The sequence below is a fragment of the Xiphophorus couchianus genome, chromosome 15 (assembly GCF_001444195.1).
Source record: "Xiphophorus couchianus chromosome 15, X_couchianus-1.0, whole genome shotgun sequence".
Lineage (NCBI taxonomy): Eukaryota > Metazoa > Chordata > Actinopteri > Cyprinodontiformes > Poeciliidae > Xiphophorus > Xiphophorus couchianus.
Window position 1 is genome coordinate 20,928,509 of NC_040242.1, and position 23,062 is coordinate 20,951,570.

The 23,062-nt window shown below is 37.7% G+C and overlaps 3 protein-coding genes across 10 annotated transcripts in view; 2 read left to right on the top strand and 1 right to left on the bottom strand.

The window, feature by feature from the left end:
* Positions 1–4,541, bottom strand: part of LOC114158635 (adhesion G protein-coupled receptor F5-like) — a 29,902-nt gene extending 25,361 nt beyond the window's left edge. For 2 of the 8 annotated variants that reach the window (XM_028040327.1, XM_028040323.1), the window contains exon 1: positions 4,418–4,485. In XM_028040327.1, the coding sequence (XP_027896128.1) occupies position 4,418 (1 nt within the window). In that variant the 5' untranslated portion in view covers positions 4,419–4,485. Of the gene's footprint in view, positions 1–4,413 lie in introns of all 8 variants that reach the window. The other 6 variants (XM_028040319.1, XM_028040324.1, XM_028040325.1 and 3 more) reach the window with 4 other exon arrangements.
* Positions 4,542–10,706: 6,165 nt separating this feature from the next.
* On the top strand, positions 10,707–11,693 carry LOC114158638 (trace amine-associated receptor 1-like). The gene has a single exon (XM_028040331.1). It carries the CDS (start codon positions 10,707–10,709, stop codon positions 11,691–11,693), a length of 987 nt encoding a protein of 328 aa, XP_027896132.1.
* A 9,969-nt stretch (positions 11,694–21,662) lies between these two features.
* On the top strand, positions 21,663–22,634 carry LOC114158854 (trace amine-associated receptor 1-like). Its single transcript, XM_028040746.1, has one exon. It carries the CDS (start codon positions 21,663–21,665, stop codon positions 22,632–22,634), a length of 972 nt encoding a protein of 323 aa, XP_027896547.1.
* The last annotated feature ends 428 nt before the right edge of the window (positions 22,635–23,062 follow it).

The following is a 23,062-nucleotide window of genomic DNA, read 5'->3' on the forward strand; positions in this document are numbered from 1 at the left end:
ATTTCTGCTTCTCTTACTTCTTCTGACACAAAAGTGAACAACGAGGGCTGTTTTACCCCTACAAAGAGTTTTGACATCTTTTGAGATCTTTGAGCTCAAGGTTGCTTCTATGAGTTTAACCTGAGTCTTAAACCATTCACAGAACAAGACCCTAAAAACAGGCATGGTTGTAATTTATCGTCTCCTCATGATATAAACAGTTTTTTGCTGTCATATCCATTTTTGCAAATCGATGAACAATGTATTTAACATTTTGCACTTTATAAGATTCAAAAAGTACAAGATGCAATGCATAATTTCAAGCATGATTTCAAAGTGTAAGGATTAATACAAAACCTATGCCATATCTTTTAAATTGACCAGGTAAGTAAACTTTGCGCTAACTTGGCCAAATGATTGAGCATAAACATCTATTTATCTTCAAATATTTGTAAGGAAAACTTTACAAAACCCCTGCAAACATGCATGCAACGCTGCAGCTAATATAAGAAAATTACAAAGGCATTAATGCCTAATGACAGCAATAATTGTCAGTTTACATTAAATAAACACAGCTGTTTACGTAACAAGAAATATTTGAATTGGTTATAATTAATACTAAAACAAGCAAATAAAGGACTAAATGCCTTTGGAGTTAATTCCAACCATGATTAAAAGTTATTTTTCCAAAACTGTTATGGAGGCCATGATTTGATAAAAGTACTAAAATCTTAGCAGGGAATAAAAAGCTTTAAGAACTCTTCCAGCTGATGCAGAATTGAAGACGAGAGGACCAGTTATAGTATAAATGACATGACAACATTAGGATACAAAATGCTTTGGTGTTTGTAATGGAACCCAGTGTGTGCAGATTTATGCACATACTGCACATTTATGTAAGGATGTTCAACTATGTTCATGTAGCAACATGAACAAAGTTGACCTATGCGGGATGGTGCAACTGTCAGCATGTTTTGCTTTAGTTTTTCCTAGTTTTCTTATCTGCCCTGTTAGATGAGTAAATGTAAGTCAACCAAAGGATAATGTATGTGAACAAAACTAACAATGTCTTAACTGTTTGGATGTTTTCCCATGTTAGTAAAGAAAACCACAGATACAAATGTTTGACGTTTCACTCCAATAGGCTGTTTTGTATGTAACATAGTGCGTAACCTGCACATACTTTAATTCCTTACAACTAATGAAGTATAACCGCCTATCTTTTTATGATAATACCGAAAGTATGGCTCTGCTCCAGAATGCTCATGCTTGTTTTGTTCTGGAACAAACAGGCCCCAAAGAATTCCAAAATGGTTCTGAGTAGCTACACCCAGTTTTGAGTCTCATCTGTACTTTTTTATATAGCTGTACAACAGTGTAATGTAGATATATATTCCATTATTTAATTAATAAAAACATTCTGATGTGGAATCCACCAATTATGATGTTTTCTGCTTAGTTAGCGAAGCTACAGTCTTTGAGGACCGACTAAATAAGACAACTAGTTGCTGCAATATCACACTGTAGAACAGTGACACTTGTCCAGGGCTTAGCTACCCTGTTCTATCTGCTAACTCCTCGGACACAATTGTTACTTTACATAAAAATGCTCAGTTTCAGACCTTCAATCTTAATGGAGTCATTGTTATTAACTACACTGATTTTATCCATTAAAATGGCCCTATTTCATGTCAGCAGCTCTACTCTGAGTCCCTCCAGGATGACTGAGCTTCTCACCCTATCTCTAAGGGAGAGCCCAGACACCCTACGGAGAAAACCCATTACAGCCGCTTGTATCTGTGATCTCGTTCTTTCGGTCATGACCCAAAGCTCATCACCATAGATGAGGGTAGGAACGTAGATCGACCGGTACATCGAGAGCTTCGCTTTTTGACTCAGCTCTCTCTTCACCACGACAGACCGGTACAGCGTTCGCTTCACTGCAGAAGCTACGCCAATCCCCCTGTCAATCTCCTGCTCCCTTCTTCCTTCATTCTTGAACAAGATCCAAAGATACTTGAGGATCAGTGCCTCATTTGGAGGCACATTTCAGGACCTGATGAAGCCAACAGGACCACATCATCCACAAAAAGCAGAGATGTGATCCCAAGGCCACCAAAACGGATCCCCTTAACACCTTGACTGTGCCTAGAAATTCTGTCCATGAAAGTAATGAACAGAATCGGTGACAAAGGGCAGCCCTGGCGGAGTCCAACTCTCACTGGAAATGAACCCGACTTACTGCCGGCATTTCAGTCATGATACATATCTCATGATCTCACAGATGTGGGTTCAGGTAAATCCAGAGCCTTTTTATCTTAGTTTCGACTTCATGATGTACTCCAGCAGCACCTGCATTGCTGCAGACAAGGGCTAAATCTCTTCAGTCCATTTCCTACTTCACCTTACAATTAATTGTGAATAAGATACAATATTTAAACTTCTCCACTTAAGAATGTTTTTTCTGTTAAGACCTATGCCTTCCGACTTAGAGAAAAAGACTCTCATGCCAGCTGCTATGCACACTGCTATTAACTGCTGTGAATGCCAAACCGTGCACTAAGAGTGACATATTTTGTTCCAACTCATGACTTGTTCAAAACCAGTCTCACTATTCAACGATAGAATAAAAACACTTGAACTCAAACTAAATCTTATGGCTGATGAAGAAATTAAAAATATTCACATTTTTTGCATTGCAATCCTACTTTGCAAACTTCAAAGCGCAAGAGGAAAAATGGAGAAGGCAAATTAATAAAAAACACACACATGCTCTCAATCAGACTGTACATCAGCTGATCAAGATTAAGACCATGGTTCTAAAAAGTCCACATCTGCATGCAAGTCCCTTTGTCACGGGATCCAGGTATTCATACAGTCATCATCATCCTGATGGGAAAGGCAATGATGCTTTTTGCATTTGACCATGTCAGGATAGTTGAAATGCACTAGCATTACAAACCACAGAGTTTGGACACAGTAACCCAGTCATTTGAATTTTTTTAAAAGATTACCCATGGCACCATGCTGTTAACTTTTTACTTTCATGAACATTGAAAATAATGTCATCATTACATCAGCTCATATGTGTCTTTTTGTTTATCTGCTTTTCTGTTACTACATGCCCGTCCAGGAGGAGTGAATGCTCCAAGTCAATGACTCAATGCAGTCTGCTGGGTTTCCTTACATAGAAACAATCAAACTACTTTGAATATTAAACTAGGCTTGCTGTACTGTTTGATAATTAGAATCAACTGGAATGCATGTCTGATTTGTTATGAACTCGTGCTATATAAATAAACTGAATTGATTTTCATTTAAAACTCACAGAAAGCCCGTATGGTATGATGGAAAAAATAATTTTAAAAAATTGATGTAATTTCCAAAATGTGGATAACCTTCATCTTGGATACACAAAGGTTTCCATTAGTCTTCTAAATACCTGTATCACCCTATAGCAGTGTTGTACACCTCATTCTGTATGGAATATTCCAAGTCTATCCCTAAAAAACAATGTAAGTCTTTGTTCTCCCCCAACATAGCATTAAATGTCACTAGGATAAACTGCGGTCTGTTCACCTTATAAAATGCAACACCATTCAAGACATGTTTCTCAAAATTGTGTGCGCCATTCACGAGCCTAACAGTGACTTACAAACTTAGCTAAAAAGATTTGGTCGAAGCAACAGTGCAGCAGAAATTCACTTTGAATTTTAATAACTCACAACACTAAGGATATTTTATAAAGCACCATCCAGCTGTACATCAAAACAGATTTGTGTCATTACTGTCATTTTTTTTAAATCCACAAGCTAAAACAGTGATTCCATTTTAGGTATTGTAGCTCCAGTGAAGGTTGAAGACGTTTTGATTTGAGCTGGAGAAAATTTTTGAAAAGCTTTTCTCCTTGCTTTCTCACCCATAGAACTAACTATAGGGAGTAGTTTGTTTGTTTACTTAAAACTCAGAAGAAGGCATGAGCGAGAGTTGTCTCTTAGTAAAAATATTTGAAGGATAGGACGTTTGAAAAAGTTTTAGCATTTCACAATTAAAACGCATTATTAGGTTTTAAAGATTCCTTCAGATTTTTGATTGTTTTTTTTTGTTTTTGTTTTTTTTTTTTTGCATTATTGCGGCTTCCCAAAATTTAAACCAAGCTAAGATATTTGGTCACCGTCGCAGGGAGTTTCAAAAAGTCAGTTTACAATGTAATTAAATCTGTGCCTAAATACATTTCTTTCTCAATCTTGAAAAAGAAACTAAACACCAAGTGGTCTCATGAAATCATGTGGTATACATAGATGTATTAATTACAAAGTTTAACTGGATGGTCAAGAAAAGCATTCTGTAAACAGGATGCTTAGAACTTAAAAGTGTGACAAGTATCACTTGGATCACATTGGTCATTATACAAACACCTTTTAATTAACTCACCTACTCTTGTCCTGAGTCTTCCTAACAGGCTCTTGTCAAGACGGTACTTTCATTTGACTGCTCTTCATTTGACACACACTGATTTATGCTCCCAGTCAAGTAAAAGTCTTTGATTCAACTTCCTCAAAACAAACTCGTCAGGCTTGTTGAGCAAGATAGGTTTGTAACAAATACTCAGGCAATTGTCTATTCACGTTGACTGTGAGGATTGTCCTGTCAAAACAAATGTCTGCGTCATGCCTTTTCAGAGTACCACTGCGTACTTGGAGGACATGCCTATTTTCCTTTAGGACTGCTTCTGTGTTCATGCTACGCTGATCATCTTTGTCTTTTTATCAACACACACAAAGCAGGCTCACAGATTTCATAAATCTTTCAGAAACTTGCAAACTTTCTTAAATCCTATAGTATTTCTATGAGTTGTGTAAAGTACAATCTGATCTCTGAACTGATACAAGGTATCTGATTTTAGATGGTAGCAATTCCTGGGTTACAATTGACAAGAGGTCATATTTTCACACATGGCTTAGGTTCTTTCGGTTATTTGATCCTTTGCTCAGTTAAAGAGGCAAACCATTTAGACAGCAGCCAGTTTATTCTGATGACCACATTGATTTTATGTCAGCAAAAAATCAAATGTTTGTTTCAAATGTTTTCATAATGGCTGCTGGTTATTTATTTGATTCAACTATTGGCTCTATGAAGCCATGTAAATTCACCTTTCGCATAAAAGTTAAATCTGTTCATTATGCACAGAAAAATGCTGCTGAATGTGGCAGATGTTTTTGGTCAATTCAATGATCAGAGCAGCCAATAAAACTTCTTTCACAGGATGAAAGACATAGTGAGATTATGAAATTTAGCTTTTTACCTGCATGGTAGTTAGCAAGTTGTGTAGCTAGAGCTAGTTATAAGCTCAAGATTTTCAACCAAAGAACTTTTGAGAGCAGGAGAATAAGCATTAGATTAAAAGTTGTTAATTGAGAATTTTAAAAGATGTTTTACTATTAGGGTCTTATGAGGATTTACTGGAGAGAGGTTAAGCGTTGACCTGAAGTAAATGGTTTTTCAAGCAAGGGTGTCTGTTAATAGGCAGGTGAGAATAGTTACGGCATCAGAGATAGTGGCTCAAGGAGGACATGTTCACAGAAGAAGATTGGCGATTTAGAAGAGCATTGCAGGTTCCATCAAATAGAGGCCAAAGCTAAAACTCTGGTTGGTGTGTCGGGAACACAAAGAGACTTAAGCTATGAAACACATTGGAAATGAAAATAGCATAAAGACTTAGCTCTTTGATGAGCTTCAGGTACTATGAGTACAAGTGCCTTATAAGCTGTTCTTCATAAGATAATGGCATGCAGGTATGGTAGGAGCAAAGTCACACAACCAGGTAAACACCAGAGAACTGAAAAGGAATAAGAGGAAACAGACAAGACCCATCCAGCTTAGGGTAATAACGTGCAGTGAGGTTCATAGCTGGTGAGGCACTGACTTGATCATAATCAGATTTACAAATATAGACGCCCTGCATATCATTGTTTGCATAAGGAAAATTTTGCGCATGTGGAAAATGCTGGAGGGCATAAAGACTATTCTTCTACATGTCATGCATAGCTGCGCTACCGGTGTAGAATAATTCCGTTAACTCAATGAAACTTGGACATGTAGATATTATTAATTTTGTGATGTGCTCCACAGCACAGGGAAAAACCGTTAACTGAAATATTTTTCACACAAAGAGCAGAACATTCATTCTGTTGCAGTAGTATGGATTTAGGCTTAATGTTTATTTTGCGATTATTATTAAGTGATTGCTGTGGTAAGAGGAGAAAACTATAAATATATCGCTGCACCTCAATTTTTTAAAAAGAATTCTTTAGAAAGACTGGATAAGAGTAGTCAGGCAGGAAAAATAGACTAAAAAAGTGGGGGAGCGGAGTCATAGAAGGGGATTGAACAACAGAACAATTGGAAGGTTTTTTTGTTGTCTTACATTACAGAAATATAAGCACCAGAAAGTGGGTGTGTGAGTTTAACAACTGGAAGTGCATAATAGTTAAACAGATGAAAAGGATCAACAAAGAAGCCTAAGGTAGAGCAAAGAAACATTAACCCCCAGGCCATCTACATGAGACTGACAGAGAGAGGCCACACTAGGAGCAAGACCACGGCAAAAACATCAAGACCACAAAGCAAGGATGTCAGAAGTTTCTATGAGAACTCTTAAATCAGGCAGGGGTGACCCATCTCCTCTCCACAGTCCAATGGAAGTAAGGACTAAGCTCTAAAAGATTTAATGATTGACAGATTATTAAAATTTCAGATGCGTTGCTTCAGGACTACAATAGGCTCTGGTGTGGAACACTTTGATTGTTTTATTTGTCAGAAAATAAAGTACAACACATTGCTTAAACATACTATGTTAAAAAGCCACGTTTTTACCTGAAGGAAAGTGAGGCCTTTTTATTCATTTTAAAAATCCAAATAAGCAGGTCAACTGCCCTCATCTGTTTAACAAGGAAGACAGAAGAATTTGCAGTCTTTGTTTAAATTTATGGTAAAGGTCTGTGCACTTTAAGCAACAGCTTGTCATCTTTTTGCAAGACTATACAATCAATCTGTTTAACAGGTCTTTTAAAAAACTAATTAAAATAGGCCAAATCTAAACCAGAGAGTAAAATTCAAACAAGTATCCTACTTTAAAATTAGCTTCTTCTCATGAGATATTCAGCAATGCACAGACTCATGACAATTGGCAGTGAAAAATCGTCAAGAGGTGAAATGTGTGTTTTAAATGTTAGGACGTAAGGAGTACCCTGAGAGAATGGAAAAATTCACAGAGATGTAAAATCTGCGACAGAAAAGAACTTGACACCTCTAAGATTGTTTTGCCCTCCGTTTCTTCTATCAAGAATGTTGGTTTTGAAGAGATAAATTGTTCATGAGTCCCCATGAAAATTTATAGCTTAATGTCAAAGGTGATTTCATTTAGCAATATTCATATATAGTGGCTTGATGAAAACTAGTGGTTGTGAATGAATAAGATTGAGTTTGACAGTGAAACTGAATCCACACAGTCTTGGTCCTGTTTGGAATTTAAGGCATGCTGTTCATCCAGTAATCCACATATGGTTCTTTCACTATTACTGGAAGACAGCTTGGGTTGTGCTTCACCCTTTGTAAAAACTTGCCATACTATCTGATTGAATTGTTAAAGTTTAGTCTAGTTAGAGCATAGAGTAAGTAAGATTGAATAATATTCATGAGCACGTTTGTTGTAGATACTACCCAAAAAGTCATCAAAGAAGAATTAAGTCTGTTTTTGTTATATTACTTCATGGTTTGAAAAAAATCTAAACCGACAAATTAGTCATTAGTCACCACCAACTTCACTACTTTGAAAATAAACAGGATGCAGTTCTTTCATCATACAAGTCCCTTGTTGGCTGGTGTCAGTTCTGTATCATTATCACCCTAAACTCTACGGGTCCACTTTCCCCACTTCTATCCTTCAGTGGCCATAACTTTGTTTTCCTTTAGCTCTTGTTTGCTTCACAAGCCCCTGTGGAAAAGATTAGTTTACAGTGTGCATGAGTATTCTGAAGCAACGGTAGCTAAGGGACTGTCAACAGACCACACACATTCACACCTCTAATTGAAGACTGTTGATCCAGAGACATCATCAAACATGCATTGTTTTTAGTTTGTGTTTATTTTAAAAGTGTAACATGATATAATTTTTGCAAATATGATGTTACCTTAATTTAAAAAAATCATATTAAAAAGAAAAAGTGCAAACTAAATTACAACTTTTCACCTTTTGATATTGATGTAACCGTAATACAGTTCTGTTTATTTTAATAGTTGTTTGTCTTGCCTTTGCTTTTAGATGCAATGTTCTGCCTGGATCCCATATAAGGTTGAATTGATGCACCTGATTGAACCATGCTGTGTCAAGATGCCTGGATTTTCCCCAGTTCCATTTTTTCACCGATTAATCATAAAAGTCTATTTTTTAAAATATTTTTTTCTGAAAGCCAGATGTACAAAAGTGGCAAAGTTACCAAGATTTCCACAACACTCCACTGATTAGAGTGCTAAGATATTGTTCTTGGAATTTACTGGTCACTCCCTTTGTTCAGTCTGTTCACATTTCTACCAAAAAACTTTCTAGAGTTTTTACATTCCTTTTTCAGTCAGCAAACTGCTGGATAACTCCAAAGCAACAGCAACTTCTGTATTCATCTACAGTTTAACCCAAATATACACATCTGCTAAAGGTTGGAGTATGCAATAATTACTAAGTTTACATTCTGATTAAATCCAAACAATCTAGTAACTTTAAAGTTCTGTGTGTGTTCTAACATAAGAATGTCCTGAGGATGGCGTTCATTAACCAGCCTTCCCATTCCTCCAATTTCTTGATTTAGATTTTTCTACTTCTGATAACTGTATGGTATTTCTATGTTGTAATCTAGTACAGTATAGAGGGATTGTCAGTCTACATTGCGCAGCATCAGCACCCAGAGTACTGTAGTCTGCAGAAAGAAAGCATTTGACCTGCTTATTATATATATATATATATATATATATATATATATATATATGCTATTTACAATTAGACTAATGTAAGTATTTACAACTGGCGGCCAGCATAGAACACCTCGCTTCGCTCCTGAACGCAGCTTTACAGTTTTATACCTGCGCCCTTCCTCACCATGGATACGTTTGTCTTATTTTTAGAAGGACTTACACACAAAAGTTTTAAGAATATTTTAAAAAACAAGATTAGCCATAATAATGAAAACACAAAGGGACCACCAATGTCTTACTGTTTTTACGTCAAGTCCCTCTAAAATTAAGGCAAATGTAAACATAGTGAGGAAGGTCACAAACTATTTTTTTTTAACTTTAACCTCTTACACCCTCAGGGGGTATAAATAAATAACTGAATTATTTGAATTCAACCAGAATTAAAGATAAATAGTCATTATACATACATGGATATATTTATTACCATTGGGTGATTTGGATGGAACAGATCCAGCTCCAACCCTTCATTGTTGGACCCTTCTTCCCCTTCTTCCTCCCCAGAAACGTTGGAGGCATCATTGTTGAACTATATGGATCAAAAATAGCGTTGCAGTTATTCAGTAGAACCAGATCCCTCTTCTTCATCACTCAATCTAGCGTCTTCCTCCAATTGCTAAATCCTTCACTGAAATCGCTCACAACTTCCTTCACGTCTGTGTACCCAGCCTTAGTTATTTACAATTTGACTTAGCCTCATTACGTCACAAGATGGGTCCGACGTTTGACCCAATTATTACAAATGAAAACAGTGACAACAGGTTGCTACAATCGATAGTAGCCATACAAGCACACCCGCTAGAAGGAAACAAACGCACCCAGTACAACACTTTTATTGACTGAGAGGTTGCCAGGCGACAGTGCATTTTTGTTCCAGAAGCAAGCAGAAAATGTTTTGTAAGAGAGCAGAGAATCCAAGCAGAGACTATATCTGAGCGCGAGGAGACGTTTTGAGTACAAGCATTACAAGTTTTGAGAATAAAGACATGACGTCCTGCTTTCAAAATAAAAATGCAAGCAAAAGTATTAAAAGTTTTGAGAACAAAAGACATGAAATCCTGCTTTCAGACTGAAAATGTGTGCTCTTGGATTATGGCAGAAAAATTTCCCCATAATGTGAAAGATTGTTTCATGCTAAAAATCGGATCAGCGATTAGGGGTGCACTGATTTATTGGTGCCGATTTCCTTACTTCTGGGAGATGTGGAGTTAATCTTATCCACCAATCTTATCTAGCTTGGCAAAGGTCTAAGAATCAACCCCTGTCCTCTTTTGCTCTCTGGTGAGAAAGGTTTGACTGACCGGTGCTCCAAGTTCTGTCTGCACATTTACAATTAACAATAGTTACCCCATTGTTGCTAACACAAACTTTCTTGCAATGTTGAGTAACAGGTAGGATTTACAGACACACATACTCTTAGACTCACTTGTCATAACTCCTGTCTGATGGAAGAAAGTTACAAAAATCTCATTGGACAGTAATTATGATGGTGTAAATGAGGTTGGCAAGGAGTTCCTATAAAAGATTTTGCACAAAGACTCATGGCTCAAAGCAAATACTGCTAGTGAACTGACTGCCTGTAAGTGTTGACTGAAAGTTTCAAATAAGTAAGAATTTGATGTATTTCTGATGTGCTATCAGATGTATTGTGTGTTATGTTGTCTATGTTTCAGAAATGCTTTTGTTGTTGTTTTTTTTAGGTCATGGACCCAGATGTGACTGTGAACAGTACAGTTATTGTGACTGACTTACACCCATGCTATGAAATAATTGACCTTGGTTACAAACTAACCACCACGCCTTCTGTTATATGTGTAATGTTATATGGATTTCTTATGCTATTATCTACTGTCACTGTATGTGGAAACCTCCTTGTAGTAATATCAATAATTTACTTCAAACAGCTTCACACACCCACCAACACTCTCATTCTGTCTCTGGCTGTGGCCGACCTGCTGGTTGGGATTTTAGTATTTCCTCTCAGCATGGCCTTCTCTCTCAGTTCATGTACCTATAATGAGAGTTTATTTTGTAAGGTACGTGACAACTTTGATATATTGTTTAGTACATGCTCTATTATGCACCTGTGTTGTATTTCAGTTGACAGGTACTATGCTGTGTGTCAGCCTCTCACATATAGATCTAAAATCAGCCGTCATGTTGTTGCCATCATGATCACAGTGAGCTGGGGTGTTTCTGCGCTCATTGGCATCGGAGTGATAATTCCTAAATTAAAAAATGAACAATGTTTGAAAAACTGTTTTATTGATGTTCTGATGGCAAACACTATTGGACCTATATTATCATTTTACCTTCCAGTGGTCATAATGCTTTGCATCTACCTGAAGATTTTCCTTGTTGCACAGAGACAGGCACGAAGCATCCAAAGCATAAAGTCCAGAGCAACAGCCAGTAAGATGGAGAGAAAAGCCACCAAAACTCTGGCGATTGTTCTGGGAGTTTTTCTGTGTTGCTGGTCTCCTTTCTTCCTTTGCATCACTTTTCTGCCTTTTACCAGTAATTCAGTACCAATTCCAGTGATTGAAACACTTAACTGGTTAACATTATCCAATTCAATGCTTAATCCATTTATCTACGGGTTTTTTTACACCTGGTTCAGGTCAGCAATTAAAATTATTGCTTCTGGGAAAATATTACGAGGCAATTTTGCTAACTTGAGATTGTACTGAACAATATCAATATGCAAGCAGTAGAGATTTTTTAAGTGAACATGAACTCATTCCAATATATTAAATTTTAAGAATTTAAGTTATGCTACATTTAAAAATCTTGTTAGATGAACCAAATCACAAATTTGTTGTGTTTGCTGACATATTCTTAAACAGTGACCAGTCAAATTGTGAAATGGTCTACTGTTAAAGCAAAGGAAGAAATATTTCCAGTTTTTGGGGCGTGTGGGGATTACATTTTTTGTAACATTAGTGGCCTTTCTTCATCAGTAGATGGACAGAGAGCGAAGGGAAAACCATGCAGAAATTGTCCATTACCCAAAATAGAACTGAGGACAACTGCATAGACGACTGTAGTCTCTCAATATGGTGCGTCCCTTTCCAGCATTTGTTTGAGAAATGTTATTTTAATGGTTAACCTTGATAAAAGGAATATATCTCAAACAAAAAAGTAGATGGATTTATTGAAATATTGAAACAGAAATACAATTTTAACAATGATGCTGTGTTATACATAAAAATAAAATTGTGGCCCTGTCTATTACAAACTTAATCATATTGTGTTTTCTAAAATGGTTTTTATCAGTAAAAATTAAGTGTTACCACTCCCAGACCAAAAAAGACACATCCAATTTTGCACTGGACCCTCTCCTGGATCTGCATGAAATGGTTTGTTCCTGCTTAGCGCGCTTGACGGTGACGGTGTTCAGCAGCAGTCAGTAGAAAACAAGAACGACTGAGGCGGTTATTTTGCTACTAAAAAATGTTTTGAAAATCAAGTTTTCAAAAAAATTGAGAGATAAGACAGAAAAAGACAAGTGTGTCAATTTGTAACCCAGTTTTTCTCTGAGGGGTGGGTAGACTGTGAGATTATCAACCATTCAGCATAGTTAGCTTAACTACACTGTTTGCCTCCATTTCACTAGCATTTGATGAATTAAGGAAATAAATTACCAACATATTCATATATTGAATTGAACTTGTCCCTGTACCTTTTAGTACACTTAACAGATGAGTCAGTCAGCAGCAGCTCTAACTCACGTCCCTCCTGACCTGCCCTCTCCTAAGTAAAATTAAAGCTGCAGTATGTAACTTTTATAAAAAAATATTTTTTACATATTTGTTAAAACTGCCATTATGTTGTGACAGTATGGCATGAGAGATAATCTGTGAAAAATGTATTTCCTCTGCCTTCTTCCAGGACTATCGAGAAACAACCAATCAGTGGCAGGAGAGTTTTAGTGCTGTCAATCACAATCTCATGTGGCTGCTCATCCTCCCTCCCCTTGCTCTGTGCTATGCTGTAGCTAGCGCAGCCTGTTGTGATGCTCTGTCTGGTTAGCTTAGCTACCAATGATGGCAGATAAACGGTTTTCCTGTAACAATAAGGTGTTTCTCCCCCCATAAGCATATTTAGCATATTTAGTGAATGAGGTTGAATGACAGCGCTACTGTTTCAGATTGGTTGTTTAGGCCGGAATGTTGCTTTACTTTAGCTAGCAATAATAGTTCAGGGAAGAGGTAGAGGAGATTGATTGTTTTCACAGATTGTCTGTCTCATGACAAACTGGCACGACATGGTGACAGCTTTAACAAAAGTGGAGAAAACCTACTTTTTTATATGGCTATATACTGCAGTTTGAATAAAATGCAACATAGCACTTTTTGAGAAGTCTGGATTGCTTCATGTTTATTTTGCACGTTGCCTATGACTGTTGCTTGTGAGGAGAGACATTTCAGTAATAGAGAAAATGTAAGCAACCTACTTGCATACTGTATGTAAACTGTTGTATGTAAATTAATGAGCAGTAAATATTGTCCTAGTATCAGTATAGGACCAAAGAAAGCAAGGCAGTTGCAAGCCTTCAAAATTGTGACGCTTTTCTTGGGTCAAATAGACAAAAAAAAATTTAACAGCACCTGCGTGAGGGGGCCCAATCTAATTTTTTGTCATGGCGCCCAAGATTCCTGGTGGCACACTTTTTATCTCTCTCTCTCTCTCTCTCTCTCTATATATATATATATATATATATATATACAGTACAGACCAAAAGTTTGGACACACAGTTGTGTCCAAACCTTTGGTCTGTACTGTATATATATATATATATATATATATATATAGAGAGAGAGAGAGAGAGAGAGAGAGAGAGATAAATGATAGATCTAAACATACAGTATATGTCTATTTATAGAGCGATATCTGTATATCTATCTATATACAGATGAGAGAGCGATACCTCTAGAGAGAGCTATATAGATACATCTATATATATTTATATATATATATATATATGTTGATATATAGATATCAATATATAGATTTATATACAGTACAGACCAAAAGTTTGGACACACCTTCTCATTGAATTCAATGAGAAGGTGTGTCCAAACTTTTGGTCTGTACTGTATACGTATAGAGAGAGACGGATAGATATATAGATTGATATGTAGATATACATAGAGGAATCTATATATAAAGATACCTACACATATAGATAGATTTATATATATAGATATACTGTATCTATATATAGATATTTATATATCTATCTATCTGTCTATATATATATCTATATACTGTATATAGATATATAAATAGATATAGATAGAGAGAGAGAGAAATTTCGATATAGATATATCTTGCCCAGAAAGAATAATGGCTTTCAAAAATTTCCCCAATTTGTATAGGTTTAAACTTCTAAAAGCCTCTTTTTGGTCCACGTTGTTTACATTTTTTTTTTCTAAATCTCCCTCTAATTAATAAATGTGGATTTCTTATTTTCTCTTTAGAATTAGAAATAAAAATCTTACAATGGATGAACATGAGTACTGATGTCCCTCTTTTTAATATGATCTAATATGTCCAATTAACAACAGTAGCTCTTTTTCCAATTCCCGCCAATCACTCAACCCACCCGTGGCCCCACCCCGTCGACTTCCTGTCTTGTCTTTGCTCAGACAGTACTTTCCTCAACAGATCGTTCTGGTATTTGAGTTTAGCACTTAGTTTACGATTTATGTCAAACATCTCATCAAGCTGTCTCATTAAGTATTTCTGTAGTTCGATATTTCCCAATTCAGGTTCCTTAGATTTGGCCTGACACGTACACTTTGCTTGACTTGTGGAAATCACAGTGTCCTTGGAATAACACTGCTTTTCCAAGTAAGCTACCTGTTCACCGTCTTTTGCTGGAACTGAAACAGCTTGCCCTTCGATATGTTCAGCAAAGAAATTTAGTTCAATGCAAGGTTCTGATTCAGGGAACACTTTCCAAAATGTCTTCTTTCCGCTGCTTGGCAAAGCTGCCTGATAACTTGGTTTCTTTGGCAGAGGACCGTTATTGATGTCACTATTTTCTGTCAAAAACGTTAGATCTATGCAAGCATCTGAATCTGGGAAAGATTTCCATAATAGTGGCATCTTCTTGATGCGCTTCATCTTTGATGTCTGTTTCTCCCTTTTTTGATCATTCTTCTGTGATTTGGAGATGGATTTCTTTTTGGTGACCAGCTGTGTTTTAGAAGGTTCTTCTGTGAAAGACTCCTTTTTCAAGGAATCTTTCTGATCACCTTCTTCTTCAGGCCGAGAAGTGTCCTGCTTATTTTCAGTGCAAGACTTAAAGGACTGTTCCTTCTCTGGTGTCTCCTGCAGTACGGAGATCGATTCCTCTTTGGTAACAATTGAAGTGTCTTGTGATCCAGTAGTTTCAGCTGGAATCCTTAAATCAGCAGGGGCATGTTTCTCCAACCAGATTTGAAATGGTATCTTTTTCTTCTTGTTGCGCCTGGTCTTTGTCGGCTGTTCCTCCTTTTGCTGATCCAGTGTCTCCTGTGTTTTGGAGATGAAATCCTGATCAGTGACCAGTGGTGTTTCCTCGGCGCAAATCTCCTTTTTTAAGGAATCTGCCTGATCACCTTTTTCTTCAGGCTGAGAAGTGTCCTGCTTATTAACATTTTCAGTGCAAGACTTAAAGGACTGTTCCTTCTCTGGTGTCTCCTGCAGTACGGAGATCGATTCCTCTTTGGTAACAATTGAAGTGTCTTGCAGTCCAGTACTTTCAGCTGGAATTCTTAGATCAGCAGGGGCATGTTTCTCCAACCAGATTTGAATTGGTATCTTTTTCTTCTTGTTGCGCCTGGTCTTTGTTGGCTGTTCCTCCTTTTGCTGATCCAGTGTCTCCTGTGTTTTGGAGATAAAATCCTGATCAGTGACCAGTGGTGTTTCCTCGGCGCAAATCTCCTTTTTTAAGGAATCTGCCTGATCACCTTCTTCTTCAGGCAGAAACGTGTCTTGCTCATTAACATTTTCAGCACAAGACTTAAAGGAATCTTCCTTCTCTGCTAGATCAATTGTCTCCTGCAGTACGGAGATCAATGCTGTTTCGGTAACTGGTGAAACGTCTTCTGTTCCAGTACTTTCAGCTGTACTTTCAGCTGAAATCCTTAGATCAGCAGGGGCATGTTTCTCCAACCAGATATGAAATGGTATCTTTTTCTTCTTGTTGCGCCTGGTCGTTGGTGGCTGTTCCTTCTCTGCTATATCGACTGTCTCCTGCACTCCAGCGATGGACTCTTCTTCACTGACCTGTGAATCGTTCTGCTTATCAATATTTCCTGCAGAAACTTGGTCAACGGGGACGTGTTCCTCGGACCAGGTTTTGAATGGTACCTGGTTCTTTTCATTGGACTCACTCTCAGGTGTCGGTCTGTCCCCTTTTTGATCCACTGTCTCCTGTGCTTTGGCAATCGATTTATCTTCAATCACCAGAGAAGCGTCCTGCTGTTCAATATTTTGAGCAGAAATCTTTAGCTCCTCAGGTGCGTGCAGCTCCCACCAGACTGCAAATGACACCTTCTTCTTCTTGTGCTTGGGTGGCTTGGGTGGCTGTAATTCCCTTTCAACAATGTTGACGGAATAAACCTCTTCGACTCTAGGCTGGTTGGACTGCATTGTAACCTTTGCTTGTCTCAGGTTCTAAGATAAATCAGTTCTCTAGAAACTCAGTAAAGATTTCAAGTTAAGTTTGATGTCAATCTCCAAAAGAAATGTTCACCAAACAAAGTTGAAAATGTTACTGTAAACTGCTAAATAAATTCTCAAGAGAAAGTATCAACAACGGCTGCTAAAGGGTTGTGATGAAAGTAGATCGATGTGAAGAGCTTATATAATCGCTGGTGATGTCAGAATTCTGCTTTTGGAGTTATATTGTGATGCCACATTGTGATGTCAGTTTTCTTTAACATTCAGAGGGGCTGCAGAAAACGTTAGTGGGCTTTTAAACTGTCACTGGTTGCCATAGTTACCTACCATTAACTTGTTGTTTTGACGTTGGTTAGCATGTTGTCAGCGTAGCTAGCCTAGGCTACTACAACTGTTCAAAACTGAGTGATAAAATAAGTTATGCTACCCCAGGATGCCTGGAGTAGGGGGGGAAGTTATGACAATTCCAAGGGCCACTGACCAACAGGGGGCCCTCCACAATTTTTTTTTCATAGAAATTTAATAAAATGTGGCCCTGTTAATTACAAAATTAGTGATATTGTGTTTTCTAAAATTCTTTTTATCAGTAAAAATTAAATGTCATCACTCCCAGACCAAAAAGCACACATCCATATTTGCACTGAACCCGCCCCTGGATATGCATGAAATGGTTCGTTTCTGCTTGACGGTGAAGGTGACTCAAAAAATTGTAACAGCAGCTGCGTGAGGGGGCCTAAACAAATCTTATTTGTATAGCACATTTCAGCAGCAAGGCATTTCAAAGTGCTTTACATCATATCAAACACAAAAACACAATGCAACATAGAATCAACAATCAAAACACGACATTAAGTCAGGTCCCATCAATAAATTTGTAATTGATTACATTTCAAATACAATCCTAAACAGGTGGGTTTTTAGTCAAGTTTGAATCCATAAAAGGTTTACCTGTTACACTCCTACTGTGTTATATGGAACAAAATACCTATTGCTATCTTTATTCCCACTCACGCTCACAATCACACAGTTTAAAACGATGTAGAGAGCATTTTAATGGGCTTCTGGCACAAGGCTCCGTACACCTCTTTCACGGAATTTCGAGCAGGGACTCCGCCGTCCCTCACGGATTTTTGTGCAATTCTATGGTACCTGTTAGTGTCTAGAATTTACAGGGTTTCCGTTACGCGCAATGACCCTCAGTCACTCGCCGTTTTTCTTCTGGCACGGGGCTCCGTATACCTCTTTCTAATCTAATTTTTTGTCATGGGGCCCAAGATTCCTGGTGGCACCCCTGATAACAATGCTTCATTCACATAAGTCATCTATTCCTCTTCAAATGTGTCACATTTGAAGAGAGAATGCATTTGTGAGTTGTGCCTGAGAAAACAATTCCAAATCCCATCTGAAATGCCAAACACATTATTCTGCTGTTGACTCTACTTTGGTACAGTTTTTTGGGATTGGATAATTAGAGAAACAAGACCTATTTATAATTTAACAATTAATTAATTTAACAAAGTGGGGTCTCAGTAGTGTGTGGGAGAGCCATACACAACCAACACAGCTAGGCACCTCCTCCTCAGGTAGATGACTAGCTGGGTCACAAACTGCTAGTCAGTCAGCCATTATGGTTGTGTTGGTCACTCTGGTATGGACAGGACAGCCCAAACTGATTTATCTCAAGGGTGTTGAGTTGAGTACTACAGAAAGGCCATTCCATCTTTGTATCAAATGCAAAGCAAAGTAAGTTATTCTCTCCTTCCCTCTTGCTAAAGTGTTGAGCTTGAACTATTGCCAACTATAAAAATACCGTCTATCCTCTAGATGTCCATAAGATGTGAGGGACAACAAATCCATTAGTCACTATGAGATATGTATCTTAGACAATGACTGGGGTATACATAGAATAGAATAGTATAGAATAAAATAGAACATACTTTATTGATCCCCAAAGGGAAATTGCTTAATTGTTGAAAGCTACTCCATCTTAGGTAATAAATACAAAGTTTGTAAAAAAAAATATATATATATATATACCTAAGAGTGATAAGTTCAAAATGACTAGATATTAAACAAATAAATAAGTAAATAACAGGCAATCACATGCAATATATTGATCAATAAATAACCTATAAATGAGCGCAGAAAAAAATTGAATCAATTAGCACAGACTTGAGCATTGTAAAGCCTGATGGCAACAGGCAGAAATGACTTTCTGTGGCGCTCTGTGGTCACTTTGGCGAAATGATCATCACCTGCTGTTATGAGACAGGAGACACATTTTTCACCCATGACTACAGCAAAATCCTTGCTTTTCCCCCTTCAAAACCACAGCAAACATGAATATCATAATGGCAATAATATATTATATGAGTAATTTAAAATCAATCAAGTCAGAATCACACCAAGGAACATAACATGAATACAATGTCATAAATTAAAGCTTGAACTTGTCCAACAACTAAGACAGAAGAATATTTTACCATTTGAAGACACACCAGAATGTGTGCAAAACAGCTTAAAGATCCAGCAGACCGCTATGGGCCCAACCGATACCCCAGTCCTCCATATGATGCCCAAAGCCTAAAAAAAGACCTTCCTTCAGCTCCAAAAGGGCTGAAGGAACGTAACCCAACAAGTTTTTTTTAACTGTATGTAAACACTGTCGTGTTTTTAAGAAAAATGCGCTGAGTCGAACTGTATCATCGTTATCAGTTTATTCCCGGATCACCAAACATCCAGCCAGACTTCATTGCCACAATCAGCCTCCCCTGGACTACTTAAGCCTGTCGCTTTATGACGTCACCACAGGTGGCCATTTGTAGTCTTACCTATGCATAACATTAACACCACATCTCCCCTCTCTAGAATCAATGGGTAGACTACCATTGATTCAACAGACCTTAGAGGATTATTCTGCCTCTATAGCTGGAAGGTCTGTTTCTACCTAGAGCTAGAAGAAAAAGCTACAATAAATAGAAATATATATTTAAATTTTTAGCATAACATTTACATCAATCATTTTATTTTCCTTAGCTACAAATTCAGTCTATCTGGTTTCACAACCCGTCTCCCAAACCTGGTTCTAGGAGTAGGTGAAAGCTCAGGAAAGCTCTGCTGTGAAGATTCCTCAGAACTCGGTGTAACTTGTTCCGCACCAACAGCACCTTCCGGAACTTCTGGCTCTGTCGAAGGCTCCATGGTAACCAAATGACGACGATTTCGCCTAATCAATCCATGGGGTCCTTCCACAATGTATGACCGTGGAGTAGAATGACTGGAAACCACTGCTCCGCTTGTGCCTTGATCTTTAATCCACACGCCTTGTCCTGGAGTAAGTTTACTAAGAACTCTTGCTCTGTGGCGTGAATCATATCTCTCTGCATCCTTTATCCTTCTCTCCTTTTCTTTTTGAGCAATGATCTTACTTCTTGGAAGAACTGGCCTCAACAAAGATGGAAGTGTTGGCACAGTCGTGCGAAGCCTTCTTCCCATAAGGAGCTCCGCTGGACTGTACCCACTCCAAAGTGGAGTTGCTCGGTAGGCGAGTAAGGCTAGATAGGGATCAGCTGCTTTCTTCAACAAGAAATGCTCTAGCTTGATCAACTCCCCATATCCAACAGTTTTTCTTTGACAAGAGATCCCTCAAAGGCTTGTCTCGCTCTGCCAACTTTGGAATAAACCTCCCCAGCTGGTTAACCATTCCAAGGAAACTTCTTAGTTCACTCACATTTCTTGGTTCTTTCATCTTTCTCACAGCTTCTGTTTTATTTGGATCAGGACTAACTCCATTAACAGAAATAATATGGCCCAAAAATGTTACACTCTGCTTTGAAAGATCACATTTATCAATGTTCAGTGTAATACCGGCTTCTTGAATCTTTCCAAGAACGGTATACAGACGAGCATCATGCTCCTCCTGTGTTCTCCCCCACACCAACACATCATCCATGTGGCAAACTACACCCTCTAATCCCTCCGTAACCTCTGTTACCATTCTGTTCTGGAAATGCTCAGGGGCAGAAGCTATACCGAAGGGTAGCCGTTTAAAATAATAACGACCAAAAGGTGTAATAAAAGTTGTATATTTTGCAGTATCTTCAGTTAAAGGGATCTGCCAGAATCCCATATTAGCATCTAATTTACTGAAAATGTTAGCTCCTGCTAACTTACCGAGTGTTTCATCTACAGAGGGAAGAATATACTTCTCTCTGCACACAGACTCATTCAGCTTGGTGAGGTCAACACATATGCGTACAGCCCCTGTCTTTTTAGGAACAACCACCATGCCTGAGCACCAATCAGTTGGTGAACAAACACAACCTTTAATAATGTTTTTATTGTATGCAACTAAAACGCTAGATTTTTAAAGGGATGACTAATAGTTATTCTGTGCTGGAGTCTTTCTCCTGAGCTGTCAATCTCTGCAGTGACTCCACAATTTACCATTGGATTCGTCTAACAGGCCTTTGTACAGCCTTTCAGTTTAGGTGGATGTTGATGTCTAGGTAGGTTTGAACATGTGACAGTCTTTTCATAATTTCAGATAATGAATGCAAGACTGCTATAGCATATTTGGCGCTCGTTTCTAGCCATGCTTAATTGAAGCCTATTTTACTTTAATTTCCAGCTTATTAATACAATATAAGAAACATTGTCACAAAAAGAAGCATGGTGCTTCCTAATGTCATGTGTTGCAAATAAAAAAAGACCCAGCTCATTGGTCTTCAGTTTCATCCCTTTTCATTGGACATGCTATTGATTACGTAATGAGAAAGCATATGTTTAAAGGGAAGGGTAATTGAACTACATGGGGGCAGGACAGGTGTAGGTAATCTAATGTGGAAAGAACCTGCTTGTACACATTTCCTTAAACTGTTATTATTTCTAAATTAACAAATTTACTTTGCATTACTTAAAAAAAACATTTTGCAGCCCATTAGATATACAAATGTTATTGATATTTGTAGTAAATATTAAAAGCAATGGAAGAAGAAACTGGTTTTTATGTTGGTTATGATTTCCACCCTTGTTATGAAATTAACAACGTCTCTAAGATAATGAGAAGGACTTCTTCTACAATATGTACTTTGCTCTACATTTTCCTTGGCTTACTGTCTGCTATTACCGTGTGTGGAAACCTTCTTGTAATAATCTCCATCATTTACTTTAAGCAGCTCCACACCCCGTCTAACTACCTTGTCGTCTCTCTGGCTGTGACCGATCTACTTGTTGGGATCGCAGTCTTTCCTCTGAGCATGTCTTTCTCTCTCAGCTACTGTCTGTATTACAGAGACTTATTCTGCAAAATACGAGACAGCGTCGATGTCATACTGAGCTCAACCTCCATTTCAAATTTGTGCTGTATTTCTGTGGACCGGTACTATGCAGTGTGTCAGCCTCTGACATACAAATCTAAGATAAACACTGGTATTGTTCTGGTTATGATCCTCATGAGCTGGGGAATTTCCATACTTGTTGCGATCGGTTTTATTATTGTAGAGATAAATCAGGGAAAATGTCAAGAAAATTGCTACTCTGATGTTGTGCTTGAAAAGGTTTTTGCACCCCTCATCTCATTTTATCTCCCAGTGACCATAATGCTGTATATATACCTGAGGATATTTCTTGTTGCACAAAGACAGGCTCGCAGCATCCAGAATGCAGTAAAGCCTGGCGCAACTGTGAGCAACATGGAAAGAAAGGCAACCAAAACTCTGGCCATTGTTCTAGGTGTTTTTCTGATGTGCTGGCTGCCTTTCTTTCTCTGTTTTTCCTTCCAGTTGTTGGGTGGCGTATCAATGATGGTGTATGAAACCCTTAACTGGCTTGCACTGTCCAACTCAATGCTCAATCCATTCATCTATGCGTTCTTTTACAGCTGGTTCAGGTCGGCATTCAGAATGATCATTTCTGGAAAAATATTTCAGGGAAATACAAACACTAAGCTATTTTGATACATTTTAATTCAAAGAAGCAAATAACCCTCCAGTCTGGAACATACTTGTGAAAAATCTTATCATATTGAATTTAAATATTTTAATGCAGTCTTTTTTTAGATGACTCTTATTGACTTTGTTTATGGCATACTGATAATGTAACATCATATAATTAGATCAGGATCTTGTGATGCTTTAAGAACAGCAAAATGTATTAAAGTCCTGAATGTAACGTAAGACTTTGTTCTCTTATTATTAATGTTGTGAAGGAAAATATTTCTATCATGAAACCCTATTTGTCATCTGTTAATTTAAACAATAAACATATTTAAACTATTTTACCACAATTTGTCTTTCTCCTAATAAATGACTCAATTTAAATTTTATTAAGCTTTGTGTGACGCTCATTACCATGCAGGCATCAGCCAAAGTTTCTCCACATCGAT

Coding starts and splice junctions, on each gene's coding strand:
- LOC114158638 (XM_028040331.1), top strand. CDS start 10,707: ATGGACCCAGATGTGACTGTGAACAGTACAGTTATTGTGACTGACTTA.
- LOC114158854 (XM_028040746.1), top strand. CDS start 21,663: ATGGAAGAAGAAACTGGTTTTTATGTTGGTTATGATTTCCACCCTTGT.